This window comes from Excalfactoria chinensis, chromosome 2, assembly GCF_039878825.1.
Source record: "Excalfactoria chinensis isolate bCotChi1 chromosome 2, bCotChi1.hap2, whole genome shotgun sequence".
In the NCBI taxonomy this organism is placed as follows: Eukaryota; Metazoa; Chordata; class Aves; order Galliformes; family Phasianidae; genus Excalfactoria; species Excalfactoria chinensis.
In genome coordinates, this window is record NC_092826.1 from 77,191,321 (window position 1) to 77,214,406 (window position 23,086).

At 39.5% G+C, this 23,086-nt stretch overlaps 1 protein-coding gene across 1 annotated transcript in view; it reads left to right on the forward strand.

The window, feature by feature from the left end:
- PHLPP1 (PH domain and leucine rich repeat protein phosphatase 1) overlaps nucleotides 1–23,086 on the forward strand; it is a 133,943-nt gene that overhangs the window by 92,173 nt on the left and 18,684 nt on the right. The window contains exons 5-10 of the mRNA XM_072329061.1: nucleotides 7,225–7,371; nucleotides 7,850–8,080; nucleotides 10,012–10,214; nucleotides 11,761–11,821; nucleotides 12,787–12,882; nucleotides 16,694–16,849. Coding sequence (XP_072185162.1) covers nucleotides 7,225–7,371; nucleotides 7,850–8,080; nucleotides 10,012–10,214; nucleotides 11,761–11,821; nucleotides 12,787–12,882; nucleotides 16,694–16,849 — 894 coding nt within the window. The remainder of the gene's footprint in view (nucleotides 1–7,224; nucleotides 7,372–7,849; nucleotides 8,081–10,011; nucleotides 10,215–11,760; nucleotides 11,822–12,786; nucleotides 12,883–16,693; nucleotides 16,850–23,086) is intronic.

The window sequence follows — 23,086 nt, forward strand, 5'->3', positions numbered from 1 at the left end:
CTGGTTGATGAAAGATTCAACATGAGCAATCAATGTGCGCTTGCAGCCCAGAAGGCCAAGTGTATCCTGGGTCATGTTAGGACAAGCATGACCAGCAGGTTGAGGAAGGTGACTCTTGCCCTGCCAGGCAAGGGGGTTGGAGCTTCATGATCCTTGAGGTCCCTTTCAGCCCGGGTCATTCTGTGATTCTGCTCCTCTACTCTGCTCTCGTGAGACCCCTTTTGGAATACTGAATCCAGTTCTGGAGCCCCCAGCACAAGGACACTGATCTGTTGGAGCAGGTTCAGAGGAGGGCCACAGAGATGATCAGAGTGCTGGAGCACCTCTCCTGTGGGTACAGGCTGAGAAAGTTGGGTCTCTTCAGCCTAAAGTAGAGAGAACTCTAGAGCAGCCTTCCAGTACTTGAAGGGGGCCTACAGAAAAGCTGGAGAGGGACTTCTTATAAGGGTATGTAGCAACAGGATGAGTAGAAATGGTTTTAAACTGGAAGAGGGTAGATTAAGACAGATTCAGACTAGATATTAGGAAGAAATTCTTTGCGGTGAAGGTGATGAGACACTGGAACTGTTTGCCCAGCAAGGCTGTGGGTGTCCACTCCCTGAAGGCATTCAAGGCCAGGCTGGATGGGGCTTTGTACAACCTGGTCCAGAGGGAGGTGGGTGTCCCTGCCTATAGCAGGGGGTTGGAACTAGGTGATCTGAAAGGTCTCTTCTGACACAAACTGTTCTATGATTCTATGAATAGCCTTGTAGTCAAAATAAACCATAAATCCCTTGGGGCTTTTAGCCACAGTACACCACAGATGGAACGACTGAAGACATTATGTTGTCTTGTCACAAATTCTACAACTTGCATTGTTTTAATGTCAGTTAATGGTTAAAATATACCATAAAGTTGAGACTTGTGTACACTGTTCCCAGACTTCTTTCTCCTTATCTACAATCAAACTTCACCACTTTTTTCTTGAAACGCATACAATTTGGGATTATTACTTTTGGAGAGGTTTGAAGTAAATGAATAAGCCACAGTCTTTGTTTACTGTTGTTCTGTTTCAGTGGGCTGGGCACGTTGTATATATAATTGTTTCAGTCAGTGTGATTGAGGGGAAAAAAAAACATAACTGTTTGCACCGAAAACACTGTTTGCTTGTCAATATTGAAGAGGAAGTTGTATGTAGATCTTTAATCCTGTCATGCTGCAGGGCTGATGTAAGGGAAGCAAGCAAACAAAAAGCAGTGAGGAGGGAGAAAATGTAGTTAGTCACAAAGTGTGTTTTAACAGTAAAGAAAACAATGCTTGATAGTTTTATCTGAAGACCGATTATTCCAGCTGTGATTGTTAGTGATTATATGGATTTTTATCTCAAAATCAGTTGGTATTTTTCTTTCCCAGAGCCCCTTCAGAAATTATCTGTCTTCTCAGCTGGAATTGTTCTGGGCTAGTGGCAGTAATATCAAGTTGATTCTGTAGTGTATGAGAAGACTAAAGGACTTTGGATATTCATACAAGTGTTTCTGAAATTCCTCCTGACTTCCAACTGAAAGGTAGCAGCTTTTAGTCTGGAAGCAGTAAACTCCGTAGTAGTTGTAGGATTAAAAATAGGTGGAACTAAGAAGAATGCTATAAAATCACGTTTTTTAAAATAATGTATTGCAAATATAGACATTGCAGTTGTTAACCAGATTCAATTCAGTGGAACTGTTGAGCTAAAAATGGTCGTATCTCTTTAAATAACACATCAGAAAAATAGTAAGTGTATGGAATCCAGCTATGCTGCACTGTGCCAATCTGACTTGTCTTTTGTTTTTCAATATGGCTTCCAAAGTGAGGCTTTTCTTGTCGTGAGTTTCAACATGCACATATTTAGAGGTAACATGTAATAACTTATTAGGATAATGCTTATTTTCTAATAGCTGTTACACTTGCTTGTTAACAACAGATAGTGTGAAGAGTTGATTCCTTGCTTCAGCTATAAAGACTTGGAGGCTATCAGCAGCACGTATTGCACAAAGAATGCCTCATGGATTGACCGTGCTCTGAAGGGCTGCACTAATAACTATTCACGTGCACACTTCAGTTCAGTCTTAAGAAATAAATGTTTCTGAATGGCCTGTCATCATGTTCAGGTTGGAAACCCATCCCCTAGTTCATGTTTTTGCATCTCAAATATGCATTTCCAATATGGAGGAGAACACATTTTCACTTTCCTAGGAATTTTGTTCTTTCACTGAGGATATTCTTTCCCCTCTAATGAAGCAGTGTGCTCTAGGTATGTGCAAGAAACTGATAACTACAAAGAACGGTAATGCAGATTTATATTATTTCCTCTAACAAAGCCTTCTTTGTTTTTCCAGTCTTTATTGTTGTCTTAGCAGCTTTGTAATAGAATAAGAGCTTTACTGTTATCTTGAAGTTGGTCCAAATTTGGCTTAACATCTGTGATTCTATTTTGAAAAATCACTGCCTGGACTTAAGGTTATTCCTGCAGTGCAGTCTCTTTAAGGCAATCTACCAATTAATTTTGGCATATAGACTCAAGTCTGCATGCCAGAATTGTTGCCTCTTTTATATTATTAAATGGAAGGAGAGGAGAGAAATGTCAGGATGACTGTCCGGCACGTTGGCATAAAGGGTAATGAAAATACCAAAACTGCAGCTATGTCTGTTTTTTGGATGTTTTCCTTTTGTGTGTTTGTGTGGGGCTTTTTTTTTTCCCCTCCCCTTCCCTGTGGGGCTTAAGAAAAAGGAAGAACAAGAAAATTCAGGCACAACTGTGTTTTCATTTATCCATTCGACTGACGGGGAATGTGATAAGCAGTGGTGAATTTGTTCAAGTTTCTTCTGACTTGAGCAGAATCGATCTTTTCTCTCAAACTCTGTAACTGATCCCCTTGCCTGAGATGACTTTATTCCAGCTGGTTTTGTGCGGTGTGACATCAGTTACTTGGCTGCTAGATGAACAGGAGTCTTGTCCAGCAAAAGAGAGTTCCTCCTTCCTGTTCTCTGCTATCATCTGTGGAAAACTCTTCTGTAGTCAAACTTGGAGTGCTGCCATTGACCTCAGTTAGGAAAAGCCTTCACCTGAGGCATCCAAGTGAATTTCCTTAGCTTTTGTAGAACCGGTCTTCCCTTGTTCAGCTTAGCAGAGCAAGAGAGTTGGAACAGTTTATATTAATTGTTTGATTTATTTAAGGCTCTTGCAGCTACACATCTGTGTGTAAATGGAGATGCTGTGAACTTTTTCTGACACGCTGCTCCTTTAGGTGATAATACCATGGGTGGATGAATCAGATGTAACTGCAAAATGATAGAAAATTGGACTGTTTATTGTGATTAAGTTATTGGCTGAAGTAGCAGGCATGTATGAAGGCGGAGATTCATGTGCCATAGTTCTGCTAGCAAATGATGCTGGAGCTGAGGGACAGCAGTGTCGCTGCTTGAAGTGATGGTCAACTGCAACCACAGAGCACAATCATCAGATAAACCAAATGCTGGAGATGGCATTAGGAAAGCAATTGTTTAATGTAGTCTGAGTCTCTTTGTAGGCCGTGTGTTCTGTTGGGTTTATAGTATAACATGAGGGTTAAAGTGCTTTTGGTAAGAGTAAGCTGAGCCTGGCTCTGTTAGGCTAGGCTTTTTGACTGTGTTCCAGTCATGGTGTATGGCCATCTTGAGCATACTTACCCTACTCCAAGCATACTGAAAGACAAGTATTGTACCGTATAATGGAAATTCCTTTGTGCACATCAAGTAGATGTGAATTTGAAGTTAGTGTGTCAGCTCGTTGCTTTGCCATGGTATGAACGACTCTTGTTAGCCCCTCTCCTCATCTTGCATATGTCAAATTAATACCACTCCTGAAGTGGCAGCTTCAGGATTAAGTACGCTTTTTTATTTTATTTTATTTTTATTTTTTTCTCAATTATGGCAATTAGTGTTCAGACATGTTGTGTGTTTAAAAGCAAGAGCTGACACTTGCATGCTTTGCTCTAGCTTAATATAGGACTATTTTTGGCCAGATGAGTATTTCTACGCTGGTCATTACAATAGAAGGTCTACTAAGCTAACCAAACACAGCATGTCAAGCAGTGTTGTTCTTCAGTTTGACTTTCTCTAAGGAATAACGTATCCTAGAACCAGGGAGGGTAGAAGAAGAGGAAGGAATTCATTTATACTGACTTGATGTGAGGTTATTACACTGTCATACCTCAAATGAACAGTGTTTCCTTCTTTCCTGTGACACTGTGGGGGCAACATCAATGTGTTCCCCAGCTTCTGTTAGGAGTAAAGACTTGGGGGTGAGAAAACAGCGTAGATGTTCTGTAAAATGCTTGAAAGCCAACGTCATGTAAACTCAACAGCAACAGAAAAATGAAGTCTGTCAAATATTTTTCTCATTTGTGATTTATAGCTTCAGCAGCACCTATAGCGTAGCTACTGACTGTAAATCTATCTCAATATGAGAAGCACTGTAAACAATTCAGCGTTTCAAATGTGTTGCATGGCAGTGCTCCATAACGGGAGTGCACTCACCCATTTGTGGCGTAGATAGCTTGGCATATGAGTGATCAGAGATGAGAGGCAGACTAACTTTGGGCACATGTTGCTGCTTATTGTAATTGGATGCTGCTCCGTAAGAAGGAATGTGACTTTAGCATGTTGCAGATGAGCATAATTAAAGTATTTGTCTTCCAACTTTAAGTACAATTTAACAGTAAGCTTTTTGTGTGTGTGTGTGTGGATTATTTGACATAAGCTTATTTCTGCATTTTTGGTTTATATGTATACAGTACTGGAGGTGCTACTTGTGCTATTTAGACCAGTTGACCAGTACAGTTCATCGCCTTAGTAATTAGATTAACTGGTAGTTCAGTATACAAATAAAGTCACAGAAGACCCTTAATATTAAAACATACCTTAGGATAGTAAAGATACAACACATTCAAAAAAAAAATGTTTCCCCTGGACCTGGGATGATTTTCACAAGAGAATGCATGCAGAAAAACATTTAAGTTGAACCCTGCCTTGATGCTTGTTGATGTAAACATGTATTTTTAGCTTCTTCCTTTTCTACCTCCCCACCTCAAATCCTCTTTTCTCAATATAACAGCTTGATCTTCTGTAATTTTATCTTAAGATTGTGTTTGGAGTCTTCTAGTAGACTGTAGTTTTCACTTGGCTGATGGGCAGAAGCCCTGAAACTGTTCCTGAGGCTCTAGAGTAGTACAGGCAAAGGCTGTAGCCTACATACTGATTATTAAATGAGTTAATTCTTTTTTGTGGTTGACTTGAAAGTTGGAATGTTTGCATTTTTAAACTTCTTCGTCAGATTTTACTTACTGACTTCCTGTCTTCACCACTGTTTTATACACCTAAGTACTGAAAAACTCACTTGAAATGCCTTTTTTCATAGTCACTGGCACTTGTATTTGTAGCTGACTTTGAGGAAGCTGAGGAACAGCTGTCCCACCAGAGCTGAGGATGGCATTCTATCTTTGGCCTAAGACTACAGTAATCTTCAAGATAAATGCAGGATAGCGGGTATTAGTTTTTAGGTTCAAGATTTTTAAGCCCTTTCTCCTAAAATAGGAGAATAGGAAGGTATTTCATTTAATTTTTTCTGTGCGTGTGTGGCTAACAGCCCTTATTAGCATCAGCTAGCTTACCCTAGCATTCTTCTTTATTTTTACCATTCTCCCTCTAGAGATGTATTAGTCATTGTTTCTGCACGGTAGCGTTTCTTTTCCCTGCAGCAGTAATTTGATTGCAAGATTTCATTTATTCTCCATCTAACTCTGTTCCAAACTTCTTCTGCCTCCAGCATAGTATGGGGTGTTCAAAATCTATGCTAGTTCTGTCCATGAGTTTTCCTTCTTTTTTGTCTCCATCTTCTCCAACAGATGGCTCAGTATTCCCATGTCTGTTTGAAACAATTGTAAATATTAAGTGTGTTTAGTTTGTCTCTTGGACTAAGTAAAATCCACATCCCCTTTGAGATGTGCTATGGAGAAACCATTTGTGTTTTCGTGTTGGCATTCAGTGGCCTGGGTGTTATAGATTTGTAAGTGGCTTAATTCTCAATGTATTTTCTGCTCTTGTTTTCTAACTGGGGAAGAAGTGCTTTGAGATGAGAATGTGTTGGGCCAGTACAGAGGCTATGGATGCACTGGCACATACTATCTGAGATTACTCTCATGTGAAATGGAAGGATTTGTAGGTGCAGTTTTGCTTCATGTTATATAAAAGCTCGCTTACAAAATGAAGAGCTTGAGAGTTAATGAAGGGAAAATTAAGCTTAAATAAAATATTACGGAATAAACCATGCCAGAAAAGAAACTTCTTCCCATGTATCAGATTCTGACGCAGATCTTTTCATCCATTTACTTGTCTTTCAGCATACCTCCCAGTGGTTGTTAGGCAACCATAATAACACTGCTGAATGTCCGTGCTGGCTAATTGAATTGTCCTCTTCTTGGTTATTTTGTTCATCCTTGGTCATTTTTAACAGGGTGAGCAAACACAAGTTGCTTCTGTGACTGACTGGATAAACCAGGGGAATTTTGAGTTTTGTGGAATGTCAAGGACAGCATTTTGAGATCAAGCTTTTACATCCTGATGGATACCACCTAATCAAAATCTGGAGAATTTGTCTGTCGCTACAGAAGTCTTACTTGAATTTTGCTTTATTTCCTTTTTATTTATTTATTTATTTATTTAATCCAAACCCTGATGCGTTATAATGAGTTTGTTTTTTGTTTGAAAGGCATTAGTATCTGTTTGCATGAATGGAGCTGAAACAAAACTGTGTTGAAATAAGTGAGGTTTCCTGCACCTCGTAACCAGCATCACTAAAGTGGTCTTACAATCAGAAAATGTGTTGAGAAATGCAGCAGTGCTTAGTACAGGATCAGATGCCACAGAAGACCTTTTTAGAAATTAAGTATGTTACATGGATTACAAGGATCCGATCTGTGTTACATGCATTTAGTGTGTTGTTCAAGAGGACCTATTTTCCTATATCAGCTTAACATTGTTGATCCTCTTGCAAGTGGTACTGAACTCAAGTACCTGAAAGTTTCCGTGCTCGTTCGGAGTACATAAACTAAAAGCGCGTGTGATTTTTATTTAAATAACCAGACTTTCTTTGCATTAATTGTTGCAAAGCAACTTGGTGTGTATTATGCTTCACTACTTTTTCATTGCTTTTTTCTCATCTCTTTGTAGATTCACCAAGTTGAAGAGCCTTAACCTCTCCAATAATAATTTAGGAGACTTCCCACTGGCAGTTTGCAGTATCCCAACCCTGACGGAGCTCAACGTGTCCTGCAATGCCCTCAGAAATGTTCCAGCAGTTGTAGGCGAGATGCACAAGCAAGTACTTTCTTAAAACTTAATGTACACAGCCTTATAATAAAGGCAATAAACATGACTCTGCACATAATCTTGCTATGAAAAGCAATATAAACTTAACTGGGTTGTGTCAGGGGAAACTGTCTCGAAGATCTATATAGAAACAGTTCTGTGCTACAAGTAAGCTCTCTTTGTATCTGAAACTCTTCAAGTGCCCAGTATTTAATACGCTTTGCTTACATGCTTCAGTCATCACATATGTGGAGGTGTTTGAAGGTATCTACTAGCATGGCCAAAATTTCATAGTTAGCAAGGCTTTTAATTGCTCAGTATCTTATGTAGCAGATGTTAAACCATTGTTCCTTTGTTTTTCTTCTGCCCTTTGTATATTTTACTTCACCGTAACCACAGCAGACTTGTGTGTTTATAGGAAGGATATGTGATTTAACAGGTCACTCACATTCTTCACTCTCCGTTCCCCTCCCCCCATCTTTAATAGCTTGCAGACATTTTTGCTGGATGGTAACTTTCTCCAGTCCCTTCCTGATGAATTGGAGCATATGCATCAGCTCAGCTATGTGAGTCTGTCCTTCAATGAATTCACTGACATTCCAGGAGTATTAGAGAAGCTGACTGCTATGGACAAACTCTGTATGTCAGGAAACTGTGTGGATACACTCAACTTGCAAGTGTTAAAAAGGATGCCTCACATTAAACATGTGGACCTAAGGTAGGTATTTGAAAAATGAGGAAAAAGAAATCTAAATTGAATCTAAATTAGTGGTATTGAAACAATTTATTTAGTTGTCATAATAACCTCTGGGCATGAATCTGTTGTATTAGTTCATGTTTCTGACTGTTGCATAACTTGCAGCACTTGCAAAGACATAGTGTTTTTTCTTTGAGGAAGAGGTTGCGCTTAGGATCAGTAGTTAGGATCATGAGTTTTGAAGGACATGAGTATTTACACCAAAAGATCAAATGAATTGGTGCATGGAATGCTGATGTCTCCCGCAGTTCTAGTTAGTGCAGTATTACTATACTATAAATTACAGTTACTTATCTGAAAAAAGCTTCTATCTGTAATATTACAGATATGTAAGATGATGATAAGAGAATTTGAAGTGAGTGGGCAAAAACAGATCATGTTTCTTGGTGTGTTACAAAGCCTAGTCCACAACAAGTGATAGTATTTCATTGATGCCTTCTGCAGATATTAAAGAGATCCTTATTACAAATGGCTTTTGTGTGCTGGCCATTCTTACTGTCTTGGGAGAACCCAGGTATTGCAAGCAGTTGAGCAAGGCTGAATGCGTAACCTTTACTATGATATCCAAATAGTGATGGATTTTGTAACTGCTTAGCTAAATGTAACCATTCCAGGTAAAACTTAATGTGCTGTACTGTTCTGTAGTTGTCAGCTTTTGCAATCAAGGAAAGGACAGCATAAGTATGTCAAGAAAATAGATAAAATGATTACAAGTCACCTCTCTATCACACATAACTTTAACTTCTTGTTAATTCACTTTCTCCTGTCCTTTGTTAAGATCTGCTATTTAACCAGTGTGGTTCACTTTAGTGTAGTCAAAGACTGTATCTTGTGAAGGTACAAAAGTGATCGAAGTAGGCGTTATGACTTCTCAAAGGTCTTTATAAAGCTGTCCTGGCTATCTCATGTCTGTTATGTTCGTAAACTGTACTTGCTGTGCTGAGAAGTGTTTTGCTTCATCGAAATCAGAAGTGAGCACTGCCTTGTAAATTGGAAGCAGAAAAGAGTAGCCTGTGACGGTGGATGGAGCTTATTCCCTAATTTCATTCAGTGGAAAAATGTTGTTACTTTGAAAACATACAGCTGTTGTATAAAGGGTGACTCCTGAAACAAAGAGCAACAGCAAAACTGTAAGTAGGTACCTTCATGCTCAGTAGGAGGAATAACGAGCCAACACAAGTTGGTGGACTGACTTTAGTGTTCTGTTCAGATCTGAGAATTGGAATTCTTTGAAGTACTCTGCCATCTCAAATATAGCTATTACAAGATAATATTGTTTCAATTGTAACTTCTCCAGAATTTGCTGAATGTTGTCAGCAACTGCACTGCAGTGAAGGTGTGATAAACAACTGTTTTCTTTATCTGACAGAGCCACTTGTCTTGGGTTTTTGCTTGGTTTTCCAGTGTGGAACATGATGAAGTGGCAAGCAAGTCTGGGAATTCATGAGTCTCAGTTTGGCCTTTCAATAAAGTAGGAGACATGAACACTTACAGACTTCTTGTCTGCTAGGATCTCATCTTTCCAGGAGATGCTTGTGAAACACCTTTGGTTTTATCTTTTCCATACTATCAGGCACAGGTTATCTTTTATTTTTATAGACACGGTAACAATAGCACTTAGATTTTTGTTGAGCTTATTACCAATGGTTTTCAAGGTAATACAGAAAGAAGCCTGGTGGCATCATTCTTTTCTCATGATAGGTAAAACAACAGAGCTGATCCATCCTATTTTTGAAATCCCACGAGGTAGGAAAACTTACTTGAAAATCAAAATTCATTAGAACCTTGAGGTGTGCGAAATTAGTCCTGAGCAACCGATGGTGGAGTGAGCATTAGTTTGTCAGCAGGACCCTCTCATGTAGCTACATTTAATCTCGCTTTTTGTCTTCAAGATTGAATTCAATTAGGAGATTGGAGGCTGATGAAATAGACTTTCTCCACCACGTGACCCAATTGGACCTCAGAGACAACAAACTTGGAGAGCTGGATGCAACAATATTTAACAATGTTGAAGTGTTACACTGTGAAAGAAATCAACTGGTAACTCTGAAAATCAGTGGATATTTTCTCAAAGCCCTGTATGCTTCCTCAAATGGTAAGTGTGTTTCCAGGGCAGCTGTGTTGTCATCTGCTTTCTGGCTTTTGTGCCTGGCTCTCTGTGGGATGCTTATAGAATACAGTACACATAACTGAGAGGAGTCAGCAGTCTCTTGAAATGACTCCGGGATAAAAGGTTTTCACGTATGCTATGTCATGTTATTGACAACTCAGAGCTTCAGAAATGACTTCCAGGTAGCACTATAATACTGATGTGGAGCTCGCAAAACCATGAAAATCTTAGAAATTGGGCCAGAATTCTCTATGTCAGCAGGGAGGGGTCTTGAAGCTGTCACTTACGTGTTTTATGAAGTAAATAAGGAATTTACTGTTTCTCCCTGGACTTCAAGTTTGGGCAAGTGTCTGTGAGACAAACTAAACATATTTTTCTACTACTTCTAACTGCTTACTCTTGCTGGAAAGCTGCAAAACCTATCATGAGTAACTTTGTTTGCATTCTATAATACAAACGACATAGCCTTTTCCAGCTGAATGTTTCCTGTGTTCCATTAATAAGGTTTGTTTAATCTCTCTGTAGAAGCTGCTGTTACTTAAGAATACTCAATTTTCACTACCATTGTTATTGGTTGGAGTAGTTTGGTGTGGAATAAACAAAACACCAGCTCAGGCAACTGTGAATTTTCTGAACAGTCTGCAGTGCTTGGTTGTCATCTTAACGATATCCAGGCCTGTGCTTTCATAAAATATTCATGTAATAATCTTTGTAGCTAAGGAAAGTTAATATAATCTGAGCATGTGCTGTGCAATGTGAGCTGAGAACCCAAGTTAGCCTGGATCTTGCTATCAACTGTTTGGTCACATTGCCAGCAGGAAGAGCATGATGCTGTCCTCTCTTTGCACCCACAGCCACTTTGTTTTAAGACTGTCTCCAAAGGAACAGTGATGTTTATTATATCCACTTCAGTGGATTTTCTGTAAGCTTAATCATCTGCTGATTTTGTTTCAACATCGGTGCTAAGCATCAGCGTAGCTACCTGAAAGTTTAGGGTGTGAACCATAGAGGCCATCAAAATATGCTGCTGGCTGTAGTTGAGGAGCTATGAAAGGTTTATATGACTACTTGTAACCAGAAACTCTTGGGTAATGGATGTTTTGTCTCCTCATAATAACCTAGAGGACTCTGGAAGTGTTCCTTAGCTTACTCTTTCAGAGCAAAGAATCCATGGCTGTACTGTTAGTGGAGGGGAGAAAAAAAATAGAGTACTGACTATTTGGCAAGAGCAGATAAACCTGGGTGGCAGAAGTGAAGCTACAAATCTGGGGCAATAGTGGGTTTTGTTGGGAAAATTTTTAACTCTCTATTCTCTCCTCTCTAATGAATTACGTAGTATTTGTCATATCAAATATAACCTGATTTAACAAGCATACTCAGAAATAATAATGGAGGGGGAAGAAAAAGACCAGACCTGTATCAGATTTTTTAGTTTACTGACTTATTCTGAAACCTGAGTGTTAGCTACTTAAAGTACCTATTAGAGAGTAGCAAATTGCAAAGCTTTATCGTATTTATTTTCCCCTCCTAGAACTTGTTCATCTTGATGTGTATCCAGTTCCTAATTACCTGACTTACATGGATGTTTCTAGGTAAGAGTATTCTCTTTTTTCTTAGGTTTGTGAAATACATATTAATTAAGTTTATGGAGAAGGAACATTGAGTGTTTTACTGAGTTGAAGTGGAGGTAGGGATTGGACCTTGAGATACAACAGTGCTGATTCTCAAAGGCAGTTGTTGTCCAGTAGAAAAAAAACAAAACCCAACAACTGTTCCCTGCTTCCTCTTAACTTATTTCTTTTTAATTTCAGCCTGCTTTAAAGCTCTTTTAAACTGTTGAGGATGATGTTGTGTGTTGAGGGTCCTGTTTGTGAATTTAAAGTCTGCAAGAGCTTGAATATGATTTGATGCCCATTTTTGCATCTGTGTATGCTAACTGAAGTAGTGGATATGTGAATGCATGTGCAATCAATTTTGTACACTTATTTTACACTACTGGCTTTTGTCTTTAAGGCAGGATACGCGAGTGCCCCACTGTGTGTAGCTGGATGCTTGCAGTGCAGCTATTTGGAAAAACTTAAAGAACTTAACTTTTAGAATGGCTAGCTTCAGTGGAGAAAAGTGCAAGAAAAACAAAACCCTCAGCTTTTAAGATAGATGCACTGAACGTTTTACTCTCTTTAGTGAAGAGCAGCAGACTGGGTTTCAAAATTGAATTTGTGGGGCATCAAAGGGATATTTCCACTGGAGCCCATGAGTATTTTTTGAAGGGTGTCTCACAAATGTGCACTGAAATAGTTTCCTTTCCTTTGGAAAGATGACTTCATTCTAAATACTCTGATACTCTTAATACTCCTTCCTTAATACTTGGAAAGCAGCTTTTTTTCCTTTCCTGGTTAGAGGCTACATATCTTGGGAGGTAATAATGTGTTAGCTTTATGCTGTTACTGTAAGTCTTACTGCAGTGTCCTTAGAGGATATGATCGCAGGAAGTATATGTGGAGGAGAAGCATTTCGATAATGATCTGGTAGACCTCATTGTGTTATTTATTCACAGAAATAATCTGGAAAACCTGCCTGAGTGGGTATGTGACAGCAGAAAACTGGAAGTCTTGGACGTTGGCCACAATCGGATAAGTGAGCTGCCTGCCCGGTGAGTCTTGCAAACCAGCTGCAGAATGTGGTACAAGATAAGCAGTTCAGAAATAATTGCTGATTCAGTGTTTAGTCTGTTCCAGCGATTGTCAGGCAAATTTTGTCTTCTGTTTGATTTTATTTTTTACCTTGTGGGGTGTCATCATGCCACAAGCATCCACTGAGCCTTTCTTCTTTTACTTTCATGCAGAGAAAACAGTGCCTTTGAACTCCAGATGGAAGTTTTGAAGCTGTTCAGGGAGGAAAGCCCTTCATTTTTAATACTGAATATTAAATATTTACAGCCATAACTTTACATGACAATTTAGACATCCAGGACTTGTAACTTATTTCTGTTTTAGTGGTGCCTAGAGACTCTGTTTTACAGCCCAGTTTGAGTTTCAGATGTGAAAAAGGGTTGAGAGGAGAGAGTAAAGCTGCATAAAGCAAGTAGGCTTTTGCATGCATAGTAACTGCATTAAATATAAGGATCATCTCCCTTTCAAGACTCTAAAAGTTGGTAAAGTGGTAGGAAAGGAAGTGAACAAGAAGGGAAATCAGTTACATAATGAATGGCTGTTTGCAACTATTTTCTAGATAGTCCCAGTCCAAATACCAGTCAGGTTCTGGTTTTGAGCTTTTTTAAGTGCCTGACTTCAGTGGAAAAGAATTGTCCTTTCTGGTTGCGCTGCGTGCTTCAAAAGAGATGATGTGAAAGAGGGAGAGCATGCTGGGTACAAGTGTTGAAAATGCGTGGGGATGTACAGAGAGCCATTGAAAACTGGACAGATAGTGCGTGAAGAGCTGTTTTACTTATGAAGCTGTGCTGCGCTAAAGAGCACCAGAAACAAAAAAGTTGGTGTTGTCTGAGTCTGGGAATTTAGTGTTGGAGGTGGGAAGAGAATAGGTTTCAGGAATCTGGGCAGAAAAGGATGTGAGGAGATTTACTGAGCAAACTAATGGCATAACATACAGACTGTTAATCACACTGTTTTTTCCACACAAAGTGAAACTTGCACCTACTCAGAAGGTGGGGGGAGCCAAAGTTCATTTGCCTTTCATTTGCACTTCATAACAGCAAGGAATATCAAGGCATACCGGATATCTTTGGGAGATTAATGATTAGCTGAAAACTAGGTACAGTCAACATCCCACTTGTCTCTCCTGCCATCTTATCATTAACCCCAGGAAACAGCTTATCTCTTGAAAGCTCTTCTTTGTAGTATGTGTCTAGATAGCTTAGTTCCTAATAAGTCAGCTCATTTTTAATGCTCAGTTTGAAACATGGCCTTAAACATTAATTAACGTTTAGGGAAACTTGGCTCTGAATTCAAATGCAAACAGCTCAGGCATATATACTTCGTGTAAGTATCAAGAAAAATATGAGTGCTCAGTAAGAGTTCATGTACATTAATGCTTGCTTTTTTTTTTTTCCCTGTATGGAATAGCACTCTAAAAACACATCAGGTAAACAAACAGCTCACTCCTTGGAGGATGCTTGCAACCCTAGCCACAAATGTTCAAGCCTTGACTGTCCAGTAATTTCCTGGAAGGCTGAAGGTTGCATCTAATCTAAACAAACTATGGTTGAGGCTGTTTCTATTTGCCCCCCTTGACATAGAAAAGCAGCCTTGAAGCCAAAAAGTTAGAGAGAGAGGCCTGCATACTGATGTTTTTCTCAAAGGAAACAGGAGCAATGTATGCTGCTGGGCTATAATGGAGCCCATTTCTGCTTTAAAAGTACTGAAAAATAACTAAAAGGATACTTAAGAAAGCAGGACAAATTCATCATAATGGGACAGATGTCAGAGAATTCCCCGATGAAAAATGGAAATGTTTCAATTAAGGGCTGCCAAAATGACCTTGCTGCCACCGGTGAACAGATGTCTGTATATATTTTTGGTTTGTTTCTTTTTTGACCGTTTTTTGAAAATATCTGCTTATATTCAAGGCTGCGTTCTCTTGAATGCTGGCTTGTTAAAGGTTTCGTGAAAGCATTCATCCAGTTCCATGTTTTGTACAAAGATGCCTGATGCTGAGCAGCGTGCTTAGACTTAAACCATCAGATCCCATCAGAGCCTCAGTGGCAATCAGGCAAGTGGGGAGGCTGCTCAGAGGGAGAACGATTGGTTCCTCACCCGGCCTGAGAATTGGTTGTCCCAGGCTTGTCAGGAGCTTCCTCAGCTGCGTGTTGGTGCTTCAAGTTTTCTTCAAGGAGTGCAGTTCCTTTGGTGGTTGTGCAACTTTGAAAGCGAGAGAAAAAAATCTCCCAAAGGCCTACTTAGTTCTTTTGAATTATTTATAAAATGCATTTCCATACAGGAGAGGATTGTTAAGGCTTTCACCGTGACTTGTGCTTTGCTGATTTAAAAATGGCACTGCCCCCACCAAGCCAAAAAAACCCCAAGTGTGATTTTTATTTTTTTTTTCTGGAGATATTCTCCTGCAACTCTTGTTGTTTGGCTTTTTTTTCCCTGTAGTGTTTGGTGTTGGTGATACCAGCCAGTCTTGATTATGAAAGGAAGTAGAATAGGGAGGCAGATCCTATAAAATCTCTCACATTGATGTAAAATTGGAATTACAAACATATATATATATATATATAGAATACAAAAAGCATGATAAATACGCATACGTCTGTATGATAAATCTTTTTACCCTGTATTGAGCCTTCTGGAATGATGTGTCTGGCAGTTGACCTGTATCCGTGGTCATAATTCAGATGATCCAGCCAACTGAGATAACTGTTAACACTGGCACGCGGATGTGGAGTATGACCGTATCTGTCAAGGGGAAAATACTCGGCATACTTCATTGATTATTTTGGCACAGTAATCCAGTGACCTGATGGATTGTAGCAAAGAGGGAGGAGGAAGGCCCTTAATGGGTCTATGGATCATTGAAACTGAGGGAAGAAGATTTTTTTTTTTGCTGTAATGCTGAGTAATTTGAGAATCCTTGAAATGGGTCAGCACAGCCCTCAGGCTCGCCAGATTAAAGATTGTGGCAGCAGGAATCTAAGATAGGTGGCAGACAGAATAATCTTTTTTCTTCTTAATTTGTTGAAAGTGATTTCTGCTCAAAATCAACACTTGTGCCTTTTTTGAGGTTATTTGGTGCAGATTTTAAACTCTTTAAGTGTTTTATATCACAGATTTACAGTTTGATAACCAGTCTTTCCCCTCATACTGCTCTTTTCTCCCTATCCCTAGTATACCCTAACATCCCACAAAAGCAGAGTGGGGGATGGGACTTGGGGTCATCTATCGGTTGTAAAAGCTCAAGAAAGTAAAGCCGATTAGATAAATTTCATTTGCTGTAGAACTGGAAAGGAGGCTTTATGTTTGTCTGGTATTAAGGGAAAAGGAAAACATGGGGTGGGGAACTGCACTGGATTGAATCGGTACATGATGCATCAACTACTATGAAGTTTGTGAGGTGACTTGTTTCACCCACACTTCTGAAATTCTTTATCTAGAGGGATCCCACAGGCAAGGCTTTTTGCAGCCCTTGTTAGCAATTACCCTAGTTCACTGTCATGTTAAATGTTCATGTCTTATACACTGCAATAAGGTAACCCTTTCTTGCTACTTTCACTCCTTAGTCATCCTTAAATCTCCTTACCTGTCTCTGAACAACCTTTTTACCTTCTTAAGAAGTTGGTGGAGAGTGGGAAGATATTCTCAGATCTGGGTGTAACTAATACAGTGTCTACTAATCAGTTGGCTGAATCACTTTCTTGTAATGAACTGTGGCATCAAACTGAAGATCACTAAGCAGACCTTAAGCTGAGATTTTTCTTATTTTGGGTGTTTTTTTCTTTTTTGCAGGTTGTTTTACAACAGCAGCTTGCGTAAACTGCTGGCAGGACATAACTTGTTAGGAAGGCTACCAGATCGGCTTGAACGAACGCAAGTGGAGGTCCTGGATGTGCAGCACAACCAGCTCCTTGAGCTGCCATCTAACCTACTTTTGAAAGCTGACAGGTAAATGTAAAGGAATTCCGACTTGTGCGTGAAAAACCTTACTTTGTGTTTCATTTCATAGCTGAAAGGGTAATGTGAGGGTTCCTCTAATTTGAAAGTTGCCAAGCCTTGTGTGAGAAGGACCAAAACACAAATTCTTTTTATTCTAGTTTTGTTGCCTTATATGGTAGCTTTTTTTCCTCTACTGAGCTCCTGCTGGAACACCTACTTCTTGAAATCCAACTGTAAAGAGAAGCACATGCTATTTTCTACTACATACACTGAGATGAGCTAGTGGCAGTTTCTTTAAATATATATTTCTTAGTCTTGCTTGATGGAGTGTGAAAGCTTTACCCCCACTCCATCCCTTCAGTCACAGGCTAGAACTTATTTATACCCATCAAACAAAACAAGATCTGTGCATAAGGCTGTCAGAATAACTCAGTTATTCCTGTGTCCTCGCTTTGTGAATTTTTTATGCCTTTCAAATGTTTGTCGCTAATTTAGCTGGTGTCACCACTTCATCTGATTTTTGGCTTCTTGCTTTTGCACTGCTGTTCCTGTAGTCTCAAAGTCTTCATAATCTTTCTTCCTTGATCTAAACATATCCTGTGAAGTGACTGCGATTAAAATACCAGGGATTCATAGCATAATTGGGTGGTGGATGGTATTGCCCTGCTTGGTGTCAGTGTTCCTTGCACCTCTGCACTTTAACAAATAGTCTTGGTATTTCTGAATATTTTAGCCTATACATAATTTAACAGTCAGAGTTTGTGCTGCAGGGTTTTATTTCTGGTCTGAACTGCAACAGAAGGAACACTTAGCTCCTAGGTTTGGAGAGATGCAAAGAAGCAAGAGGAACAATGGTCTCTCTCTACCACAAATTATTGTCTAGTTAAGAATATTAAACCCCCCCATTTTTATACTGTTCATTCTGGTGGGAACATTCTGTTTAAACTTTTTGGGATTCACAGTTTCAAGGTTGCTGAATCCAAGGAAATTATGTCCCAAAGGAGGGATTTCTTTAGGACAGAGTTTTGTTTCTGGCAACCATCATGGCATTTCAGTCTTGATTTTTACACTTTCTCTTTTAGACTATTGCGTGCCTGTCCCCATTAAGCCCTAAGTAGGGTACAGCCTTAGGAACAAACTGATAACCAGCAAAATTTTTCCAGTGTTAATTTATTGCTATAATTGAGGCTTTCATGTAAAGTGCAGTCAAAACAACGAAACTTAGCAATGCTGCGCTTGTAATAATCGTGATTACCTGTTATGTTTCTGTTTAAAAATGGTGAAGTTCATAGTCTGTTCATGTGGCAGGGAAGTTTCACATCAGCAGCTGTAATGGTCTTGTAGGTGACTTCTCAGACTCTTGTACAATAGAGATTGTATGAACTTTAGAAATGAAACCTTGTGCAAGTTTTTTTTATTGACGATTGCTAAGTTAGCTCTATTTAAAATACAAAAAGCACCATTTTCCTGTCTGCTAACGTGGAAAGAATCATCAAATCAGGTTCAGAAAGCTACTGGCATCTCAAAAAGCAAAGAGAAATCCTTTTGTAAATTTCATGCATAGATTGTAGGGCTGGAATACGGATTGGTGCAGTTTGGGTAGTGAGTGAGAATTTGGATAATTTATTTTTCGGTCACAACTCACCATTTTAAACAGGGCTACAGAGCTATGGACAGTTGGTCTGAGGTTTTGTTTTGGGCTTTTTTGTGTGTGTGTGATGCCAAAAGGAAAAAGCACAGGCTGAAATTAAGACTGGGGCTGGGCTTCCATACATTGGCTGAATGTGCACTGAAAAGAAATTGTCAAATTCTTTTGAAAAACATGCTCTGAAGTGGCTAATGCAGACCTAAGGATTTTTCCCAGCTGCGGCCTTGATGTTATGCAGCTTTCAGGCAGCACAGGGCATGTGTTTTTAAGCACAGGTATCAACAAAGCTTATCTGCTGTGGCACTGCAGCCTCCTTGTTCGTGGTACGGAAGCAGTTGTGAGGAGATTCACATGTTGTCTACCCCATTACTGCTTTTGACTGCATTCAATGTTTTGTCCATGCTGGCACTCCTATTAATGCTGCAGAAGCGATGCATGTGAAGGAAAATAGCAGTGCGGATCAGAGCTCGGTGTAAGAGTTGTAGGTTTGGAATTTCCTGCAGTACTTTCTTTTTTGCTTTGCTTTCAAATGTTTGCATCTGTCAGTAGCCATGAGCCTGGACTGGGGAAAGGTATTGAGGAGTTTTGGTTGCTTGCTTTAAAAGAAAAAAAAACAAATTTTCTCTTCTCAAAGCATTCCTTGGGAAGCACAATCTGTGCTGCCAGACACATCAAGAGAAAGGGGTTGCCTGAGCACTCCGCCATGATCTTTTCCCACTATGTAATGTTGGACAAGTCATGTTGCAGAACCCTTATCTCTCCATAAAATGACTTAGCTTTTACAGCATGAAAAGATGAGTTTGTTTTTTAGAAAGATACTCAAGTCTATGTGGTTGACAGATAATATCTTGTCTCAAATTCTCATGCTGTGAATTATGAACACTTTCTCCTTCTCGATCCTATTTAACTAAGTGGCTCTGAATTGCCTTGGGCAAGTGCTGGTGAGCTTTAACATCTAGAAGATCTGAGGAAGGCAGGGAGGCCAGAGCGCTGGTGCACATACAGGGAATGTCACTTTCACAGAAATAAAACACTGAAAAATGTATTTTCTTCATAAACTCCACAGACATTGATCGGTCTTCTCCCTTAATTCTTCAAAACCAGTTAAGAAGTTGGATTCTCTGATGAAGAGTGTAATGCATTCTCTTGGTCTGGATTTTCTTTTTTTTTATTATTATTATTTTAAATTTTCTTCTGTTTTAAACTGTTATTTGAGGAGAAATCAAGGTCTTTTCTGTGAGACATTGCTCTGACCGAGACTGAGGTTGGTTCTGTTTATTACGCTGAAAGTGTGCACATCTTGATCATGTTAGCATGGATTTCTCTTGCTGGGTGGGGATTTTCTTGGCAAGATGAGCACTATGGAGACAGCCAGATAATCTGTTCATATCTCATTACCAGATGCTGCAGAAATAGAGAATTCATGCAAGTGCTATGGCTGCTGGGGGGAAAAGCTCCCAAGCAAGATCCTTAACCTTTTTTTCTTGCCCCTGTAACCCTGCACCTTTTGTTTAAATCCCCGTTTCATGTGTTGTAATGGCAGGTTAGGTTTAAAAATGGGGAAATAGTGATGAAGGTCAAGGGTTTACCCATTGCATAAGCTTCCCTTTCCAGTTAGCATGAATGCTGTAGCTATAGTCAGGCTCTTTTAAGAGCCACAAGATTGGTAATAGGGGTAGTTGGATAGTGAAAGTGTGTAGCTGTACTCTGCCCATCTTGAGCTTTCTGTTGCTTTGTAATGGCAGCTGTAGAGCCTATCTGGAACCTGTCCCCTAAGCTGCTTCATGATTCTTCTTTTCAACTTTGTTTAGCTGTTTTATACTGTTTTGAATTTTTTGTTGTTGTTTGAATCTATTTTTGTTGGGCTTTTCTATGCTGTTTTTTGTCTTTTTGTTTGTTTGTTTGTTTGTTTTTTGCTGGAGTTCTGGAAGGTGATCCATTTACACTTAATATTTGTTATTTCCACCCGCAGCAATTGCTGCCTTTTCATACAAGTACTGGTACATATCACAGATGCAACAAAAGTAAAGGAGAAAACAAATTCAAATGAATGCAGAGAGCTCTTTCAGTGGTTGCTGCACATACTTTTGTTGCAGAGATGCTTAGCTGCATTCATTTCACTGCTGTTAGGACAGGGCTTGCAGGAGGATTTGTCAGTATCTTTTTTATCTTTAGAATCAGACACAGCTGAAGATAGATTAGTAAGAGATGAGGTAGCAACAAGAGTCAAGTGTTTGGGCTTTTTTTTTTTTTTACCTTTTATTTTTTTTGGCAGTTCATCAACAGGAAAGAGGATTCACTTGAACATTTCCATCTGTATTTGTTGTTTCTTTATTTCAGAAGCAGAAATACCCTTTTCGAATAGGTTGGCAGAGCTGCTTTGACGTTTTCTCCCCAGTCACACCTGTCTTGAATGTTTCTTTCTCACACATTTGCAACCTCAATCATAAATTACTTTAGGATTATCTGCTCAGAAATGGAGGGCATGTCTCTGCAGAAGGGACTGCAGAAGAAATTTTGATTTGATTGCTCTCTGCTGACAGAGATCTCGGGGCACAGGCCAAACTGGAGAACTTGATTTCTCTGCATATTTTGTTTTACAGCAGCAGTATTCTTTCCAACATTTATCAGTGCTTTCAGTTTTGTCTTGCTGTTACTTTGCCGTAGGATAACGTTGTCTTGTTGCTCTTACTAATGCTGGATGTTCCTAAGTGTTTTGGAGTACTTAATTATTTTCCAGTGATGGCTGTGTTTGCCGGTTTGCCAAAGCCAGGTTTGCCAGGCTGCCTCAGAAACTGGTGAGGAGCCGGGAGATGCTGTATGAGTGAAACCTGACAACAGTCTATATTTAGCCCCTGTGCATGCTAGAGTAGACATGAATGTTGTAGGAAAAAAAGAAAATAGAACCTTTAGCAGTTTCCAGTAGGCTTTCTATCTTTGTTTTCAGAAGTTCAAATTCAGTTCAGAGTTCTCAGGATTTAAATAGGAAAGACATGTGAATGCTGCATGCGCACTTGGCCTGTTTTGTTGAATTCGGTCCATGTCCTTGATTCTAGTGTATTCTTTGGGACAGCCTTTGTTTTCTGTCTTGGAGAAGTTACATCTAACAAGGGATTGTACTTTAATACCCCATAAAACCAAAGGTGACTTATTCTAGCCAGAGTTCAATGTTTATATTATTACACCAGAGGAGAATTTGCACCTTGTCAAAGCTGAAGAATTCTGGCAGCTCTCTGCCAATGCCTTTCTTTCTTAATCCCCAACACTCTTCTCATACTTGTTAATTCATACTCCCCTCACTATGTTATAATCCGGTATGTGTGCAAGCTGCTGAATTCAAGTTTCTGTAGCGATGTTCTATTTTTTTTCATGAGCTGAGCTTATGGTGTAGTGGTGTGGGTGGAACTGGAAGGGGAAACAATTAGTTTTGGACTGAGCTTAATACTTGACATTCTGCTCCCATCTGATAAGCAGAATGAGTGGGATATCTTCAAGGAACGTGAATCAGTTAAAGTCCGCGCACAAGTGAGATGGGAACAGTTGTGCCCAAGTAAATTTCCACAATCCAGAAGGCATTCATAAGATGTGCAGCTGGCACGCTGCTTGAGGATGGAGAAACAGGGGTGTGAAAATAAGCTGAAAAAGGACTTCTGTGTTAAATCAGTGCAAGGTGAAGCTCGATGGACAAGAATAGATTTATTTTTTTTTAACATAAAACAGCACAGAATCAACAGAGCTGTGTGCAGGAGCAATCTGCTGGTTCATTCTGTTCCCTGCCCAAAGGATGGTGTCTCTTTTTTTAATTGAGAGGATATCTTGAAAGAAGGATCTTTAGGGAATGTTTTCACCATTTTAATGTAGCAGCTGGTCAAAAGGAACATGTAAATAAACAACATACTCTTCTCCAAAAAGATATCATTAGAATTAAAACACAGATGGAGATTACTGTGCGAATATCCTAATTCTGAGTGCTGCCTGGCTGAGAGAGTGCATGTGAAGGTGTTTGTTAGGTGTGGTAAAGGTGAGATACTCTGCTACCAAAGGGTTTCTGTCCTAAGCTTCTGGGAAAATGCTTCCACCCATCTAAGTGTTGTTAGAATCAAGGCACTAAGCAGTAGGTCAGAATACTGGGGATTTATTTTCATTGTTGGCAATAGGCTGGGAGGCAGTAGGATACAGGGCAACAGCTCTACTCTTTCCTTTTTCCACTGAAAACTGTGTGCATCAAAGCCTATTTCTGGCAGGAGCTTGTAGATTTCAACCACTTTAGTGCCAGTGAAGGAACAGCTTGAGTCTTCTTGTTTTGTTCCATCAGTGTTGAAAACTTAACAGAAACAGCCAAGACTCTTTGATTAATTTTTTCTTATGAATTTCATTTGTACTCCATACAGTAGATTGTATCAGTTTCAGCATTATCAGAACGGCGTTCTTTCCTGAAGCTTTGGCAGTTGTGTTTTGGGCTAGCTGTATGTGAACAAAATTGCATCCTCTGCATTTAGAACTTCATAGCTGTAGGATGTTCTCTAGGTTGGCTATCTGTGTGGCCCCATTTAGTCATTAAAAGAAGGTACCTGTGAAGCACTACAGCCTATGGAACG